Raw genomic sequence first — 15,479 nt, 5'->3', positions numbered from 1 at the left:
CCACTACTGCAACAGATAATAAAATATTCAGGACCCATATGACTTGGACTTACTCTGTTTTGAAGAACAGCCTGAGTCCAGAGTACATGTGTGATGATACAGTTTAGAGAGACTGACAGTACAAGATGCATGTATGGGCTAGACAGACTGAATCTATAAGCTGCATGCACTGTCTGGGGCAGAGTGAAATTTGGGGCCACTTAAAAGCAAGGCTTGTTTGACTCTTGACTCTGGCAATGATTTCTAGTCCTGTTTCTCTGTTCCTTGTGTGTAAATTCAGGATAAAAAAAAATTTCCTTTTTTCCCACGTTATTCCAAAAACTGTTCAGAAATTGCTAATATCTTTGTTATATTGACTAGCCAGGAAATTATATTAATTAGCCAGGAAATTATGTTGAGTAGTCAGGAAAAGTGTTACCCACAAGATAAAAGAGGATGTTAGCAAAATACAAGCTATTTAGAAAGAATAATGCTATGATGGAGTCATTTTTTCAGATCATCAGATATGTGATGTTGTACAATGTTCTTTCAATAGGATGACTTAGGGACACATTTGCTAAGCAGTAAAGAGACTCAGGAGAAAATAAATCTGATGGGTAAGGAAGATAACTTTCACCTCCTTCGTGTTTAAAAAAATGTGACTATCTCAAAAATGTTTAATTTCTAGGGCTGTGTAAAGTATGCCCTATACTTTACTGCACATTTTAAGAAAAACTTATTTCAGGACAGCTGATTCTACATTGCTGAAAAGAATCCTGATTAATTTTAGGATAACTAACTAGTAAAATATTTTCTCAACATAAGGAAATGTTTGGCAGAAATCACAGTGCATGGTTTTGGCACAATTGTAAGCTCCCTAAAGCAGCAGCTACATGTGCTGTGAAAAAGGAGGGGCTCTGGTATGAATAAAAGAAAATTCTTGCCACTTCCTCGAGTTTTCTTGGGTAAGGGAAATTGGAAATTATATTAGAAGAGATGCGTTTAATTCATACAGAGATAGTAATCAACTTTGTTCTTATGTTACTATTTTAAGGAGAAAAAAAATGACTAAGAACTGAAAATAAGTTTATGTATTTCATTTAAGCACAGGTCTTTTCAATTTCAGAAACCCCAAATCTAAATGCTGTCTGTCCTATCACTAAAACCCATGCCCATACTTGCTCCTCTAACAAGGCTTTAATGAAATCACAAAAAACTTCGAAGATATAATCCATCTGTAATTCACAAAGAGTGCAATTAAGAAAAAGGACAGCAATCTTTTCAGAGCGAATCACACCCAACTTCTCAGTTTCCATTGCAATGACGAGCCCTTGCTGATGCCACCTTTCCAACACAGAACTATTCTGTCACCGATATGAACTGTGCTTGATATGTCATTAATACAGCCCGACTTCCATTTCACCTAGAATGAACACAGCCATGATCATAAACACTACAATATGGGTTTAAATAGTTATTTTTCTCTCTCTACAAAGCAGTATATGTTTCTTAAAACAAAGATTTCCAGGCCCAAGAAAATTAAAGCCTGACTTGTTTTGGAAACAGACTAAGCACATCTTCGGATCACAGATTAGCTCAGGAAAGTTTGCTCAAATGGTTGACTCTGTGAATTCTAATAAAGTCACTAAAGTTGCCTATAACAAGTTGTTTCTTGAGCTTGCACTCCAGTGTTCTGCTGACACAGCTGCAACAGAGATACACAGAGTCCCTGAGCTGCAGGATCCCTCTTGGACAAAAACATTGATCAGCAAAACTCTACTGTTAGCAGAGTTGCTAATTTCTTTCATTGAATGAGCACTTTGCAGACTCTATAGATTGAAACTGTACCTTCCCATTTTGAGCCATTATCTGGGAAACCGCATTTACATTTCAGTCAACAGTCTCAGTCCCTACTTCAGTATGTTCCATAGGATTTTCTTTCATCCCATTTCACATGACAGAAACTAAGAAGCAAAAGTTGCAAGACAGCTCTCATGTCACAGGAAAAAATGCTTCCTGTGTATCATCAGTTAATACAATTGGATTTTGTTCTGGAATTTAGGTATAGACACTGCTCATCTGCACACGGGCCAGCAGAGCTATTAAGATGTCTCGGTTTCAGCACCAGTCATTTGGCAATGTATTTAAGGCTAAGTAGCATCAGTAAAGCTTATGGCAATAAACAAAATTGCCAGATTGACTTTACACTTTAATTAATTAGAAGTACTTGTAAATTATCTTTATATCTTTTAGATGTAAGGCTAGCATTAAGTAAAGTAAATCACCATTAACTGTTAGGAGAAGTTGATAAAAAAGCAGGGATTAAAAAAAAAAGTAATTAAAATTAATAAAAGATGACATTTTTTATAATGGAGACAGAAATGAATGCAAGGATGAGAGGCCAAGAAAGCATGGAGAAGAAATTTTAAGTAAGAGAGTGGCAGGGGCAGATACATAAATTGCTATTTGAGCTTTCAGACCTCCTTAATTTTTTGCTGCAAGGAATAAAGGACCATTGTGTATTCTACAAAATCAGGAATGTCTGTGGGGGGGCACATAGTGCAATGCAGCACTTTCCAATTTTTATGCAATTTTTTATTGCTGTATGACAAATACAAAATCCAAATTGCACACAATCCAAGATGTAACAAACTGGGAACAAACATCATTCTTGAAAAAGTGACTGTAAAAACTCAGCTGTTTAGGGCTCTGCATCTTATGTGTCTCAAAGGCTGTAAATCACATCTGTTCAAAGCAGAACTTGGTTTTTTCGCTTCTAGAAATATGGCCAGAAGGCTTCCTTTGGGATAAGAATATTCTACTGTGTTCCTTTTGGATTATGCTTCCTCCTCGGGATGATGATTTATTTGAATACATATTTCTGAGTGTGATAGGTAAGCCAAAAGGAAAGCAGAAGCTTCTTGCAATACCAACTGCTCGCAGAAAACTTTACTTATAGCATAATGATTCAGAGCTGACTCTGAATGGTAGTGGAGCATCTCACCTGGCTCTTATATTAACTGATGAGCAGAGTTAAAATGGTAATATGGTTACCATGGTTATCTGCTCAGTAACTAACTGAGCACAAAGGTTTGAATTTTGCAGCATGTACCTGAAAATGACTAAAAATCCATTTGACACACATAGAGGGCCTACCCAAACTTTGATGATAATAATAATAATAATAAAAATAATAATAATAATAATAATAATAATAATAATAATAATAATAATAATAATAATAAACTTGCAGCAATATGCAGTATACCCCTGCTTCATGCTAACATTTAAAATCCAAATTAAATAAGATACTATGAAGAGCAATCTTCAAGTGCATTGAACAGTATCTCCACTCTGGGGCTGTTAGCTTACTTCTAGATGTCAGGTCTGAGAACAGGAAGGGGATGTTTCAAAATGCTTGGAATCTGTCACCTGAAATAATAAAACAATCTCAGCATCCAACTTTGGTTTGTAGAACCCTTTAGAATGTCACTCGGCCAACAAAGACAGAGAGGCTCCTGCACTGCTCAGATTTCAACCAGAAAGCACCTTCTAACCTCAAAAATGAAACAACATAGATAACCATCCTTTTGAAGCCTAATTGAAATGTCTTCTTGAATGACAGCAATGGCTATCACACAATCCAAGCATGTCTGGAAAGAAGCATATGAATGGCTGTCTTCTCACATACCAGCTTTTACAGGTATGAATTCTTCCTATTTCAATTTTTTGCAGCATTATTGGTCCATAAAAATCACTGCACACACACAAAATCAGTTCGATTTGTAGTTAAATAGAATATTTAATTACTTTCAATACAGAGTGAACATGCAGGGCTATGTTCAGCCTGTGTGTGGAGACAATACACACAAAACAAATATACCCTGGTTTCTGTATTACAGATGGGGACGCTGGGCTATAATCCACACAGAAGCATAAGCAAGATGCTTCTATCACATTTAGTATTACCTGTTGCACCTCTGCCACAAATAAAGACTGAGTTTTGGATGTATAACTACAAGTTTGCCGACAGTTTTTGTTCCGGTTTATAGCAACAGACAGAAGGGAATGCAGCCTAGCCTGCTGGCACCACAGTGTTAAGTGCAAGAGATAGGAAAATACTTGTCAGCTGAGTGAACAGAAGAGGTTTGAGTGCATATGCAGAAATAAGATTGCCTGAGGAAAAAAACTGGCAACTTTACTCAAGAATTTTCCAGCAGGAAGGACACTGTATTACCTGGGACATTTCATTGCTTTCCCCCACTCCTCTGTGTTCTTCTCTTTCCCTCTTGCTTTTAACTTGAGGAGTGATTCCAGGCAGCTCCATTTCTCCTAAGGCATCTTGTACAAGGGCTGTTCTACAATGCCCAAGCCAGAAAAGGTCTCCCTCCATATTAACAACAAAGTAGCAGTGGCTTTGACTTTGTGACATAAGGATGCAAGCTTGTTCAGACAAACTGGCTGGTGCTGAGATTGCAGGAGTGGTGGGCACATTACAATCACAAAATCATAGAAAAATTTAAGTTAGAAGTGATCTCTGGAGTCTATCCAGTACAAGCCTGTTTGAGACAGGTCTAGTTAGATCAGGCTCCTTGTGGCAGTGCTCAGTTTAGTCTTGCACACCCACAAGGACGGTGATGCAACAGCCTCACTCAGCTTGTTTTCCAGTAACTGTGTGCCCTATTAGGAAAAAACATTTCTCCTTTACATCTATCTGGAACTTCATTTGTTCCAACTTATGTTCATCACCTTTCAACCTGCTGCTTGCATCAGCAAGAAGAGTCTGTGGATGTGTCTGCAGCACATCTGTATCCTCTGATCAGGTATTCACAGACAGGAATAAGGCTTCCCCAAGGCCCACCCACTTCATCTTTAGGCTAAACAAGCTCTCCTTGTCCATCACCCTGGATACCTTGCGTATTCTTTCCTGGACTTGCTCCATTGTTCAATAGTTTTCCTGCATTGGGGAGCCCTGAACTGGATACAATACTCCTGGTTTAGTCCCACAAGTGCTGCATTGAGGGACATGATCACTTCCCTCAGCCTGCTGGCTGCTGCTTTGCTAATACAGCTGAGCATGTCAAGTGCTGCCTTTGCTGCCAGACCACAACCTTGACTAAAGATCATCTTGTCATCTGCAGGACTTGTCATGTCCCCAGCTCTTCTGCAAAACTGTTTTCTACATAAACATCCCTCAGACTGTAATGCTGAATAGAATTATTGCATACCAGCTGCAAGACTTTCCATTTGCTTTTTTGACCTTCATGAGATGTCAGCTCATTTGTCCAGCCTGCTGAGGACCCATTGGATGCCCTTGTCCTCTGTCTTATGAACTTCTTGGCCACCCTGCCCCCTGTCAGCTGTGGAGTGCTGGTAAGTTTGCAGAAAGTGCACTTTGTCCCACCACCAGAGTTATAAAGCTACTGGCCAGAACAGTGGTCCCAGAGGGATGCTGCTAATTACTGACTTGTCAGCTGGACTGTGCACCCATACCATGCAAATGGTTGTACACATCATTTGAACCGCCTTTAAACACAGGCAATGGTGGTAAATGGTCTATTTGTCCTGAAAAAAAGGAGTAAAAATTCAAGCTGGACTAGGGAAGACTAGAAAAATAAAGGTTAGTGAATGAACTAACCTTTGTTAGACTAATAACCCTGAGCAAAAGAGACTGAAGCTAAAGGGCTGGTACTGCCATGAGACTGGGGGAACAGAGCTGAAGAATTTGTCCATAGTGCTTTGTACAGTGTAAGATTTCTTTACTCCAGCCCTTACAGAAATTCCTCTGTTCAGTTCTACTACATTAGGGTTTCTTTCTTGTATGCCAACACTATTCTCTAATGTCAATATAATAAAATATATGAGGTAATAATCAAAACTTATTCCTTGTGACATAACCTTAATCTTAGTATACAGTATAAATCTAATATATTATCTAAATGAGGATTCTACTTGCTGAAAAAAAATCTAAAATAAAATGTCTGAAGTATGATATTTAGTATTTTTATAAATGGTTAACAGTTTAAGATTAGGAAATACTTTCAGCTAAATTTCCCACACTGAAAGTTTAAAAGGAATAGTTTTGACTACAACATTCCGCTGGCTGAAAAAACATCCCATCAGCCACTGATGGTATTGCATGCACTTAGCAATGGCTGGAGACTACAGATGGCTGTAAACAACTTAATATCCAAGGTACAGTCTTTGGATTCAAGGTATAGAAGGTTGGGTTGTGCTGCTATCTGCATAAAAACCCATGCACAAGCTTTAGACAGATGTAGATAACTGTTTCAGCTTTGTTCTATTCAATTTGGTTTGATTTATTTATACATTTATACATTACTGAAGAGCTTTCCATCATTTTGCTGTAAGGGCATGTATTCAAAGTGCTAGCACCAATAAAATTTCAACTAATTTACATGAGGCCTATTGAGATATGATGTTCCATCAAAAATGCAGTTTGTATGTGTGTTCTTAGATGTTAATGGTTAAAAGAGTGGCGTCTCTTTTCCTCCCAAAACTCATTTGTTGTAGGGTCTTAGGTGTAGTCACTATTTATTTATCCTAGATTTGCTGTTATTATCTGTGATGAGCTTGCTTTTCCCCAACTATAGTGTTAAAACTTAATGTATAAAAGGAATTAAATAATATTCTAGTTATTTTATTCTTGATGGATTTCAAAATAATGAATGGCTCTCTTTAATATTTGCAAGACATATTATGAAGCAAACAAGTAGCCTTTCCTGATTATAATCTCTGCCAAAGACAGTTTTATCACACTTTTCTGGGGCACTGTCATGATTTGTTGACTTTCACCATCACTACAGTGATGTTCTGGCTTCACTCCCAGAAGCCAACAAATGACTTACAGGATGTGCAAAAAAAAAAACAGGGAAAAAAAAAGAAAAGGAAGATAGGGTGATGTGTAGGGTTTAAATTAGAATGAATCTTTGGGAAAAAACTTCATTGGAAATCTCATATGCTATTTATGCGGCATCCCAGCCTCCACCAGGCCCTGAACAGTAGTATTTTTTGGGGATTTTCATTTTAGTTATTTGGACTGATTCACATTACACTTTTTTCAGCCTATGCTGAAGTTTAATTAGCAATGCTGACAAATCTTGTGCACATTTTCCAATAATTATAAAAGGAATTGTTAGAGTGCAATGCTATTGTAACAAAAAAATATATATTACAGCATTTTTCTATGTAGAAAAGGTGCTACAAGGATTCATTTATCAGTGAACATAAAATCCCAAAATATCCACTACTTTTGTGATGTTCTTGATCATCTTTCTTACATCCTTCTTCTAGCAGGCCCATCTCTGATATCAACAGAAGGAACAAGCAAAGTAGGTCTACCAACTTTCAGTACTCAAACAACAAAAATTGCATAAAAGAAGTCCAGTATTTGTGGCAGAAACAAGAGAGATTGATTTCTGCTGCTCCCCCAGCTTTATGGCTACCCTCATGACAGAGCCGCTTGGCAGCCTTAAATAGGACATGACATGTTGTCCTCTTTGCTCCCCTATCCTTTTCAGGTCCTTCAGGGAATCTCAACACAAACGCCTTATTTCAAGGAAATAATTTGTTTCTGCCTCTGGCAATTCTCTTTTCCTTTCATCTACTCATTGTTATTGTCACTTTTGCTCTTTTCATTGTGCTTGGGCAATGACATCAGTATTTCACAATTACTACTGAGAACCTTCTCCAAACATATGAGAAAAAAAGAAAAAAAACCCCTAGAGAACAATCATTCCACCTGATGCAATGAATTTTTTCACCTATCACGGCTGAAGTGATGAAAAAACTGTTCTAGAACAATTTTTGTATGTTCCAGCTATTTGCATGTCTGTCTTGCACAGGAGTACTAGGGACAGGATAAGAGAGCAAAAAGTGACCCAAGCAGAGTCAGCAATAAACAATACGTGACCTCATTAAAAATCATGGACTTGAAACAGCCAGTGTAACCAGGACCATGACATATGGTGCTCTGTGCTAAGTGTTGTCTGCTGTAATAACACTGCTTACACTATGGAAGTTTACCCCAGATATGTCAGTTTTTGCCACTTATTAACAATGCCAACTTTCTTTTTCTTAGCAGGCTGTTAAAACAATGACAGAAGACCTGTTAAAAACGTAACTCCTCTCACAGAACACTTCACTGCCATAGAACTGAGCAAGAAAACAACAGATATATAGTATTCATCTTCCCAAACTCCAAATCTAGGATATGACATATGTGAGATACTTTCATTATGATTAATGCAGCTCTTACAGAAAACAGGAAACCAGTTGGAATGCTTATTTATAGAGGATCTAAACTTTAGGGATTTGTAATGTCCTCTTTTTGTTGCTGTTTTTGTGTTTGGATTTCTTATTCTGGGACACTAAAATGTGTACAAACAAAATAGGAGATTAAAAGCATAAAGACATAGTTTCTCACTTTCTGGCTCAGAGGTTATCTTTGATCTTACCCAAAGACAGATTACAGAGTGTTTAGGGACACACACCACCTTAAGCCATGTATGCTGTGGTGAAAAAATGAATTTTTTTCATTGTCTAAAAGCTTGTTTTCTGATGTTATGTACTAAGATTAGCATAAGCTCCATAATTTCTCTGTGTGTATTAACTCAGTCAAAGTTTTCACTAGCAGCTCTGAATTGTGTCCACATCTTTTTGTCTTGCAAAAAAGACATGAGCAAAGGCAACAGCCTTGAACCACACCATCTGATTCTTATTCATCTGGTGGATCTGATGAACTTCTTGCTATTGGAGAGAACAAAGGAGATGTCAAAACCATTCTCTAGAATCTTTCCATGGCATTCACCATTTCTGCCAAGAGCATGATTATCTGTGACACAGTACCAAAGGTCCAAGTGCATCAGTGAATGTACTTGAGTCCTTCCTGATGGAGGGCACCAGCATAATACCAGTTGGTAAAACATACACATACATTTCCTTTATCATGTTTGGTTGTTTTTTGGCATTGTTTTGTTTGCTTTTTTTTAAAACTCCAGACTTCTTAATCTTTTTTGATATTTAACATGCAGGTATCAGCTAAACGGAAATATAGTTGCGATGCACTCTCTCCAAATATTGGTACATATTTCTGTTGCCAAGACAACGTTGCAGAGGATGAAGACACATTACAGACAAAATGGGCATTGACTAGCAGATTTTAAAAAAAGCAAAGTCTGCAATTGCAATATAATCTAGTTTATCACAGAAGGCTCAGATGCGAATTGATCAGTCTGGTTCATTTTTGGGGATATTTCTGGTTTTTGTAAGACCACATCTAACACTGCTATCCATCTTCTTGCTTTACCTAGATTTCCTGTAGCAGCGGACAACGACCTGGCAACAGTTACTGCTCACAGTGCCTCTAGCTGGAGTAGAGGAATGAATATAATAGGATGTAAATCTTCCAGCACTTAGAAATAATTAAACACTATAAAAAACTGCAGGCCTCTCCTCAAAAATAGGGACTGCACATTTAGTGTAACAAACACAGCACACCCATTATTAATGTTGACTTTGCAGAGAAATAAAAAATCCAATTCAAGAACAGCCTGGCCTAGGAACCCAAAATGCCTAACAGCTCACATGAAAACTGAGATCTGCAGTTATTTTCCTCTGATACACAGGAACTTTTTAAATTTCAAAACCAGATCTCTACTTAAAACCTCTACACTGCAGTGACAAAGCAGGAAACAGACTGCACATATTTGGCTTTCTGAAGAGAAGGTGTTTAAGCATGAATAGTGGTCATACTCAATGTACCACCCACAGAATACTGCAGATTTTGTGACGTTAAGATGATCAAGAATGTGATTCACAGGGCTAAGTATGCAAGCACTGGGTACTGATTGTTGCGGAAAAATCTATAAATTCAAAATTCACGGCATGTATTTCTCTTAGGACATAATCTAGGGCAATAGTAATGCTCTTACAGTCAGTCCCTTGATTAAATAAAAAAAATAGAAGGCCAAACCACTAAAGAAATAAATTTGCACACCCAATTCTAATAGAGTGTTAAAATAATGCTTGTAGCTCAGACCTACGATTTGTAAAGAAACATTTTCTGTTCCTATAGTGTAGCAAATTTTTTTTTTTTTTGTGAACAGAGGACTTTTGAACAGCAGAAATGACTGTCACTGAGTATTTCCAGAGCAGTTGAATTTCAGATTAATTTAAAAGTTTATCATCTTGTTTTTCAAATAAAATGCTTTTTACTTCACTGAACAATGTCACTTACACAGTAGAAAAGAATGCATCTGTATAGAAATACTGAAGTCAGTGTGAGAACTCAAATTTTGAAAACAGAAGTATTAAGTTTACCTCTTACTGACATGCACCAAGGCATGAAAGTTTGCTATTCAGAATAAAATTTACTTTGGTTCCAGTCCAAGGTAAGGTAGGAAGTAGGCTGAGGTAGATAGAGATATAACACATTAAGAGATTCTAAAAATATACAAATTAGTGTGTAAATACACATCAATATCATGTATAGTGATATAAAATACCACTTAAAAATAACCCTTTGTTTTGCTTGGATGTGGACACAAAAATGTATGTTACAATAAGACTGGACCGGACAGCAATGTATACTCTGTGAAGTGGTCAAATGCAGACAAGAGAACTGGATTTTGCTGCTTAACAAAATTCTTCTGGTTCAATGCTGGTATTTTTGAAAATCACTTCATTGCCTACCATTGGAATAGAGCTATATCTTAGCAATGCAAAGTAAAAAAAAAGAAGAAATACTAGTGAAAGGAATTCACAATACACTTTACAGTGCAAATTACAAAAAATAGAATAAAATAAAATACAACTACCCAGGCTTGCTTAAAATCAGTTTATCAATTTAGGATTCTATTGACCCTACTGAAGGTAATGTAAAACACACAATGTGCTATTGATTTGAACGGACTGTGCTTTTTAATTTACAATGACCTAAAATGCGGTTAATGAACATTACTTCCATGTCAATGGTGCCTTAAAATCTCAACTCTTATACACAAGTTCAGAGGTACATCATCTGGGATTGGCACACACAGTAAGATAAAGAGAAATATGATAGAATACATTTTCCTTAAGTTACACTTACAACTATTTGCAATTCTTCCTCCGGATATTTAATATATAAAAACAAGCTTAACTTTCAAATATTTGTAGTCATGATATATTTCTGATAAATGGTAATAGCTTACATGAGAGTTTTTTGGGAAAATAAATTTCTCTAATCTGCAGAGGAAACACAGCTTAGGAACTGCTTGTGTAAATCACATAGTATCCTTGAATTTCTAAGCCTTCTTATTTCAGAAATGCACAAAATTAATCAGGCAGCTTTTTCTCCACCTCCCCATACTCAGTGCATATCACTTTTGGGCACAGAATAAAGAAAAGAGATAAGCAAACAGTTCTTCTTTTATGGTAAAGCAAAAGTTGGCTCAGTTACACAGATAATGGAAGGAAAAAAATATCATGGTTTTATTTTTTTATATATTTTCTTCAATTTATTAATAATCTTTTATATTTGTTTATTTATGGCTTTGAGCAAAGACAAAAAAAAAATCTAACTCATCCCTGATCATACAATTATTGTAAGAACCAGATCTATATTCTTCCCAGCAGCAGTAAGATCCAACCTTTTTCATTAATACATTTCATCTTGTACAGATGTGAGATTTCATACTTATGGGCCTACTTATGTACAGAGAAAATAGGTCACTTCTGAAACTAGCAATGGACCTTTATATTACAGGAATGTGAGTCATTTGTTTCTTAATCTAAGTATATATACATTCATACATACATATATATATATACGTATATAATTTTATACCCTGTACCATTTTTTTTAATTAACATACAAATCCTAGATATTGTCCACTCTATTACAAAGTCATTAAAAATTATTTATGGTTTCACTGAAAGACCATGTGAATTAATATTTCTTCATAGTGCTTAAAATAAAATAAAAATATATATAAAAATATTTTGCTACTAACCCCATTTCTCCTATTAAATGTAAACCTTAAACAGTTTTCAAGATCAGTATATGATCTTAATTAACTGACAGAATTTGTTAGCATTAAAATAATATAAGGGGTATTGTACTCATAAATAAATGGTCTTGCAGCGTATCCATAATGTTTGAGACACTTTTTTAAACAATCATTTCCCCATTTCCACTCCAGGTCACTTAAATTAATGGCAGCAGCATGTTAGTGGGTTAATTACATCGATCTTTACTGGTGAATGTGAGTCAGCAAAAAAAATGGACGATTTAAAAAAATTTTATTTGATGTACCACTTTAGTAAAAGGTATAACAGGCAGCACGGGTTCAAGCTCTGTTAGCTTTAGAGAATTTACTTGGCTCTCAAGTACATCTGGATTCACTGCATTACGTAGTTTGTGATGTTATTTAATTTTTCCATGCATCGTTAAACTCAGCATTGATGGGAAGAGGAGAACTCCTTTGCATCCATTTCCTTAACAGAGTCAGCTGGGTTTTAAGGAACAGAATATATGCTTGTATCATATCCATAATGCTGATTTTTCAGTGAGTTAAATTATGACACATTTAGTTTCAATCTCTATTTAATGTGACAAATCAGGCACAAACGATTACGAATTTTTTTCTTTTTTTTTTTGTGGATAAGATAATGTGAAGGTTTGAGCAAACAAAACAAAATGTTCACAAAACAGTATGCTTTAACCCTGCTTTCTGTCACCATTTCCTTTCTGTTTTGAAGACATAAAAAATAATAAACCTCATACCTATGGGCTATGTTTGACACTACATGCCTTAGGATATACTAACCATTTAATTACAATATACACAGAGCAAATCGTGCATTTCCAGACAGACTTGATGCTATATTATATTTATTTTTGTAAATTAACACCACAGTCAACTACAAAACTACAGTGAAGACACAGAAAGCACCTGAAAGTCTAAATCAAGCTGTGGTTTACAAATAATCCTTTAAATGAAAAACCTCACTTCTAGACTTAAACCAGAGATTCAAAGTCAGCATTATAGGAATTTAAGGTAGACACAATTAATGAATGGTTATTATTTTCTAAGATACCGTAAAGCCTTTTCCTACTGACCAAACCTATTTTTATTGTCTTTTTTTTCCAAAGCATGCATGGAATATTCTCAGATGCTATTGAGGGCAAGAAGAAAAGTGATGGTATTGGTGAAGTACAAGCGATTTGCAGGATCAAGCGTACAATTTTGCATAAAACATTGCATGTAAAAGTAACACTGTAGGTTTTAAGCCATTGCATTACAATTTAACAGTTGTGTTGCACTTAGCTTTAACAAATTTTAAAACTGTAAATTTTGAAGTGAAAAGCGGAACCTAAATTCCTAAACAAAGACCTTGCAATGGTACACCACACAGCATCTATTTTTGCTTGGGTCTAAAAAGTTATTTACAATGGAAATATATTTAGTCTTTGAAAAGTCTTTAGCAGTGTGAAGATCAAAGTCCACCCAATTCTCTTAGACAACAGAAGGGTTGACATGCCATGAGGTTACAACCTATCCAGAGGAGTGCTAGTGCCTCCCTTTACACTGCAGGTGTTTGTAATATAATTCTCTTCCAATCTAAATTCCAATGGATGGTGCTAACATATGAAATGCAATATGAAATAACAACTGAATTCTTCACGAGAAATTAACAACGTATACGCAATAAATGAAGTAACAAAGGTTTCAGAATATCACTCAGTCAGTGCTATGTGTTAGTTAAATTAATGGTTTTCTTTCCTTTTTTTTTTCTTTTTTTAAAATATACTTGTTTGAAGTTTGTTGTTGTGTTGACAATTTCCCCATGAAAACAGCCAATCTCATAAACAGAGAAATCTGTTAGGCTGATTTTAAAGTCAACACATTAAAAATAAGTAATATTAGCGCTAATTTTAATCTTCTGCAATGGTTGCAAAAAAGGAAGACGTGAACTCAAACTAAAAGTTTTTTTAATTGCCTTTATATATATATATTTAGATATATATATATATAAAACTTTTACATTCGTTACATAGGGCAAAGCTGTCTAAATTATTTTTCTGATAGTAGACTGCTGGGGCACATTAGGAAACAGGCTAAAACAGTTCGGGGGATGGTGCTCGGTTTGTTGCAAGTCTATTGCTCACAGTCACCAGGGATCATAAGTTTGAGGCGAACCGCGGTTTGTCTCCCTCGGGCTCTGTGCTTAAGACTGTGGAAGAATCCCTTTGCAGCGGGGCGGCGGGCGGCGCGGCCCCGCGGTTCGGGGGGATGGCTCCCGAGGACATCTGCCGGAACAGCGAGACCCGCTGGGGCACGGTGGCCCGGCCGGCCGGGGGCACGCCGGGGCCCGGCGCGGGCTGCGGGAGGGAGGCGAGGGACTCCCCCACGGTGGGGTGAGGCCTGGCGATCAGGGTGGAGATCTCGTGGGGCAAGGAGGGCTGCGAGGCGGACAGCGGCCGCACCTCCCGCGTCAGGTTGGTGTTGTGGAGGGCCTGGGTGCTCTTGTGCACCTCGTTCTTCTGCGCGGCTCCCGGCGGCTGCTGCGCCGCCTGCGGCGGCTGCTGCTGCTGTTGCTGCTGCTGCTGCTGCATGAGGGAGAGCTGCGAGGCGGTCGGCGAGGCGTACTGGAAAGTTCGGCCGGCCAGCGGGCTCTGTACCGGCGGGCTGCAGACGGCCGTAGTGTAGGAGCAGGGCGACAGGATGACAGCCTGCTGTGGCGGCTGCGTGCTGGGCGAGGGCGAGTGCAGGTTGGTGTGCGAGAGGCTGCTGCTGGTGTACACGGGAGGGGACTGCGTTCTGCCGCGCGACGACGAGGCCGAGGTGCTGGAGTTGAGGGCTGGCATCTGCTGCAGGCTCACCGGGGCGATGGTCTGCACCATCTCCCTGTCGTGCTTCACGATCTGCTTCAAGATCTCATTCTCCTGGTTGTTGAAGACGCCGGTGTTGAGGTCCTTCTGGAACTTCTGCAGCAGGATCGAGTTCTTCTTCCCTTCACAGAGAGGCAGAAGAGTTAGTGAGCCCGAGGTGCTGGAGCAGGGCCCCGCTCTGGCTTTGTGTTCAGCACCCATCGCTGAGGACTGTGTGTTGTAAAAGCCTCAGCAGGCAGCGGGTGGCTGAGCGGGGATCGCTCGGCCGGCCACCCCAGGGCAGGAAGGGGCTGTGCCCCGCCGGCACTGCCGCAGCTCCCCGCGGCTGTGCTCCGCATGCAGCCCGCCCCGGCGCCGTCCGCACCGCGGCCTTCGGAGCCCCGCCGCACTCCGACACCTGGCCTTGCTCTGCCCCTTCACCTGCAGCTCACTGTTATTACTGCAATTACGTGTAAGAACCGTAATTTCCTGAACAACTGTCAGAAAAAGTCATCGTGCTCTGCACCTACATTATCTTTCTCGTTGCAAAACTGTCTGAATTTCCACTAAACAGTTACATATTTTAAAAGTACACCTGCCATCTAGCACATTTCTGGGAACTAGT

At 38.3% G+C, this 15,479-nt stretch overlaps 1 protein-coding gene across 1 annotated transcript in view; it reads right to left on the bottom strand.

The window, feature by feature from the left end:
- Positions 1-10,901: 10,901 nt before the first annotated feature.
- The window catches only part of HCN1 (hyperpolarization activated cyclic nucleotide gated potassium channel 1), a 194,306-nt gene continuing 189,728 nt past the window's right edge, over positions 10,902-15,479 (bottom strand). Inside the window, exon 8 of the mRNA XM_071425443.1 lies at positions 10,902-14,997. Coding sequence (XP_071281544.1) covers positions 14,165-14,997 — 833 coding nt within the window. The 3' untranslated portion in view covers positions 10,902-14,164. The remainder of the gene's footprint in view (positions 14,998-15,479) is intronic.

Source organism: Agelaius tricolor, unplaced genomic scaffold, assembly GCF_023055355.1.
Source record: "Agelaius tricolor isolate 1412-34295 unplaced genomic scaffold, bAgeTri1.0.p SCAF_4, whole genome shotgun sequence".
Lineage (NCBI taxonomy): Eukaryota > Metazoa > Chordata > Aves > Passeriformes > Icteridae > Agelaius > Agelaius tricolor.
Note: the sequence above shows the minus strand (reverse complement) of the source record. Positions and strands in the feature narration are given on the sequence as shown.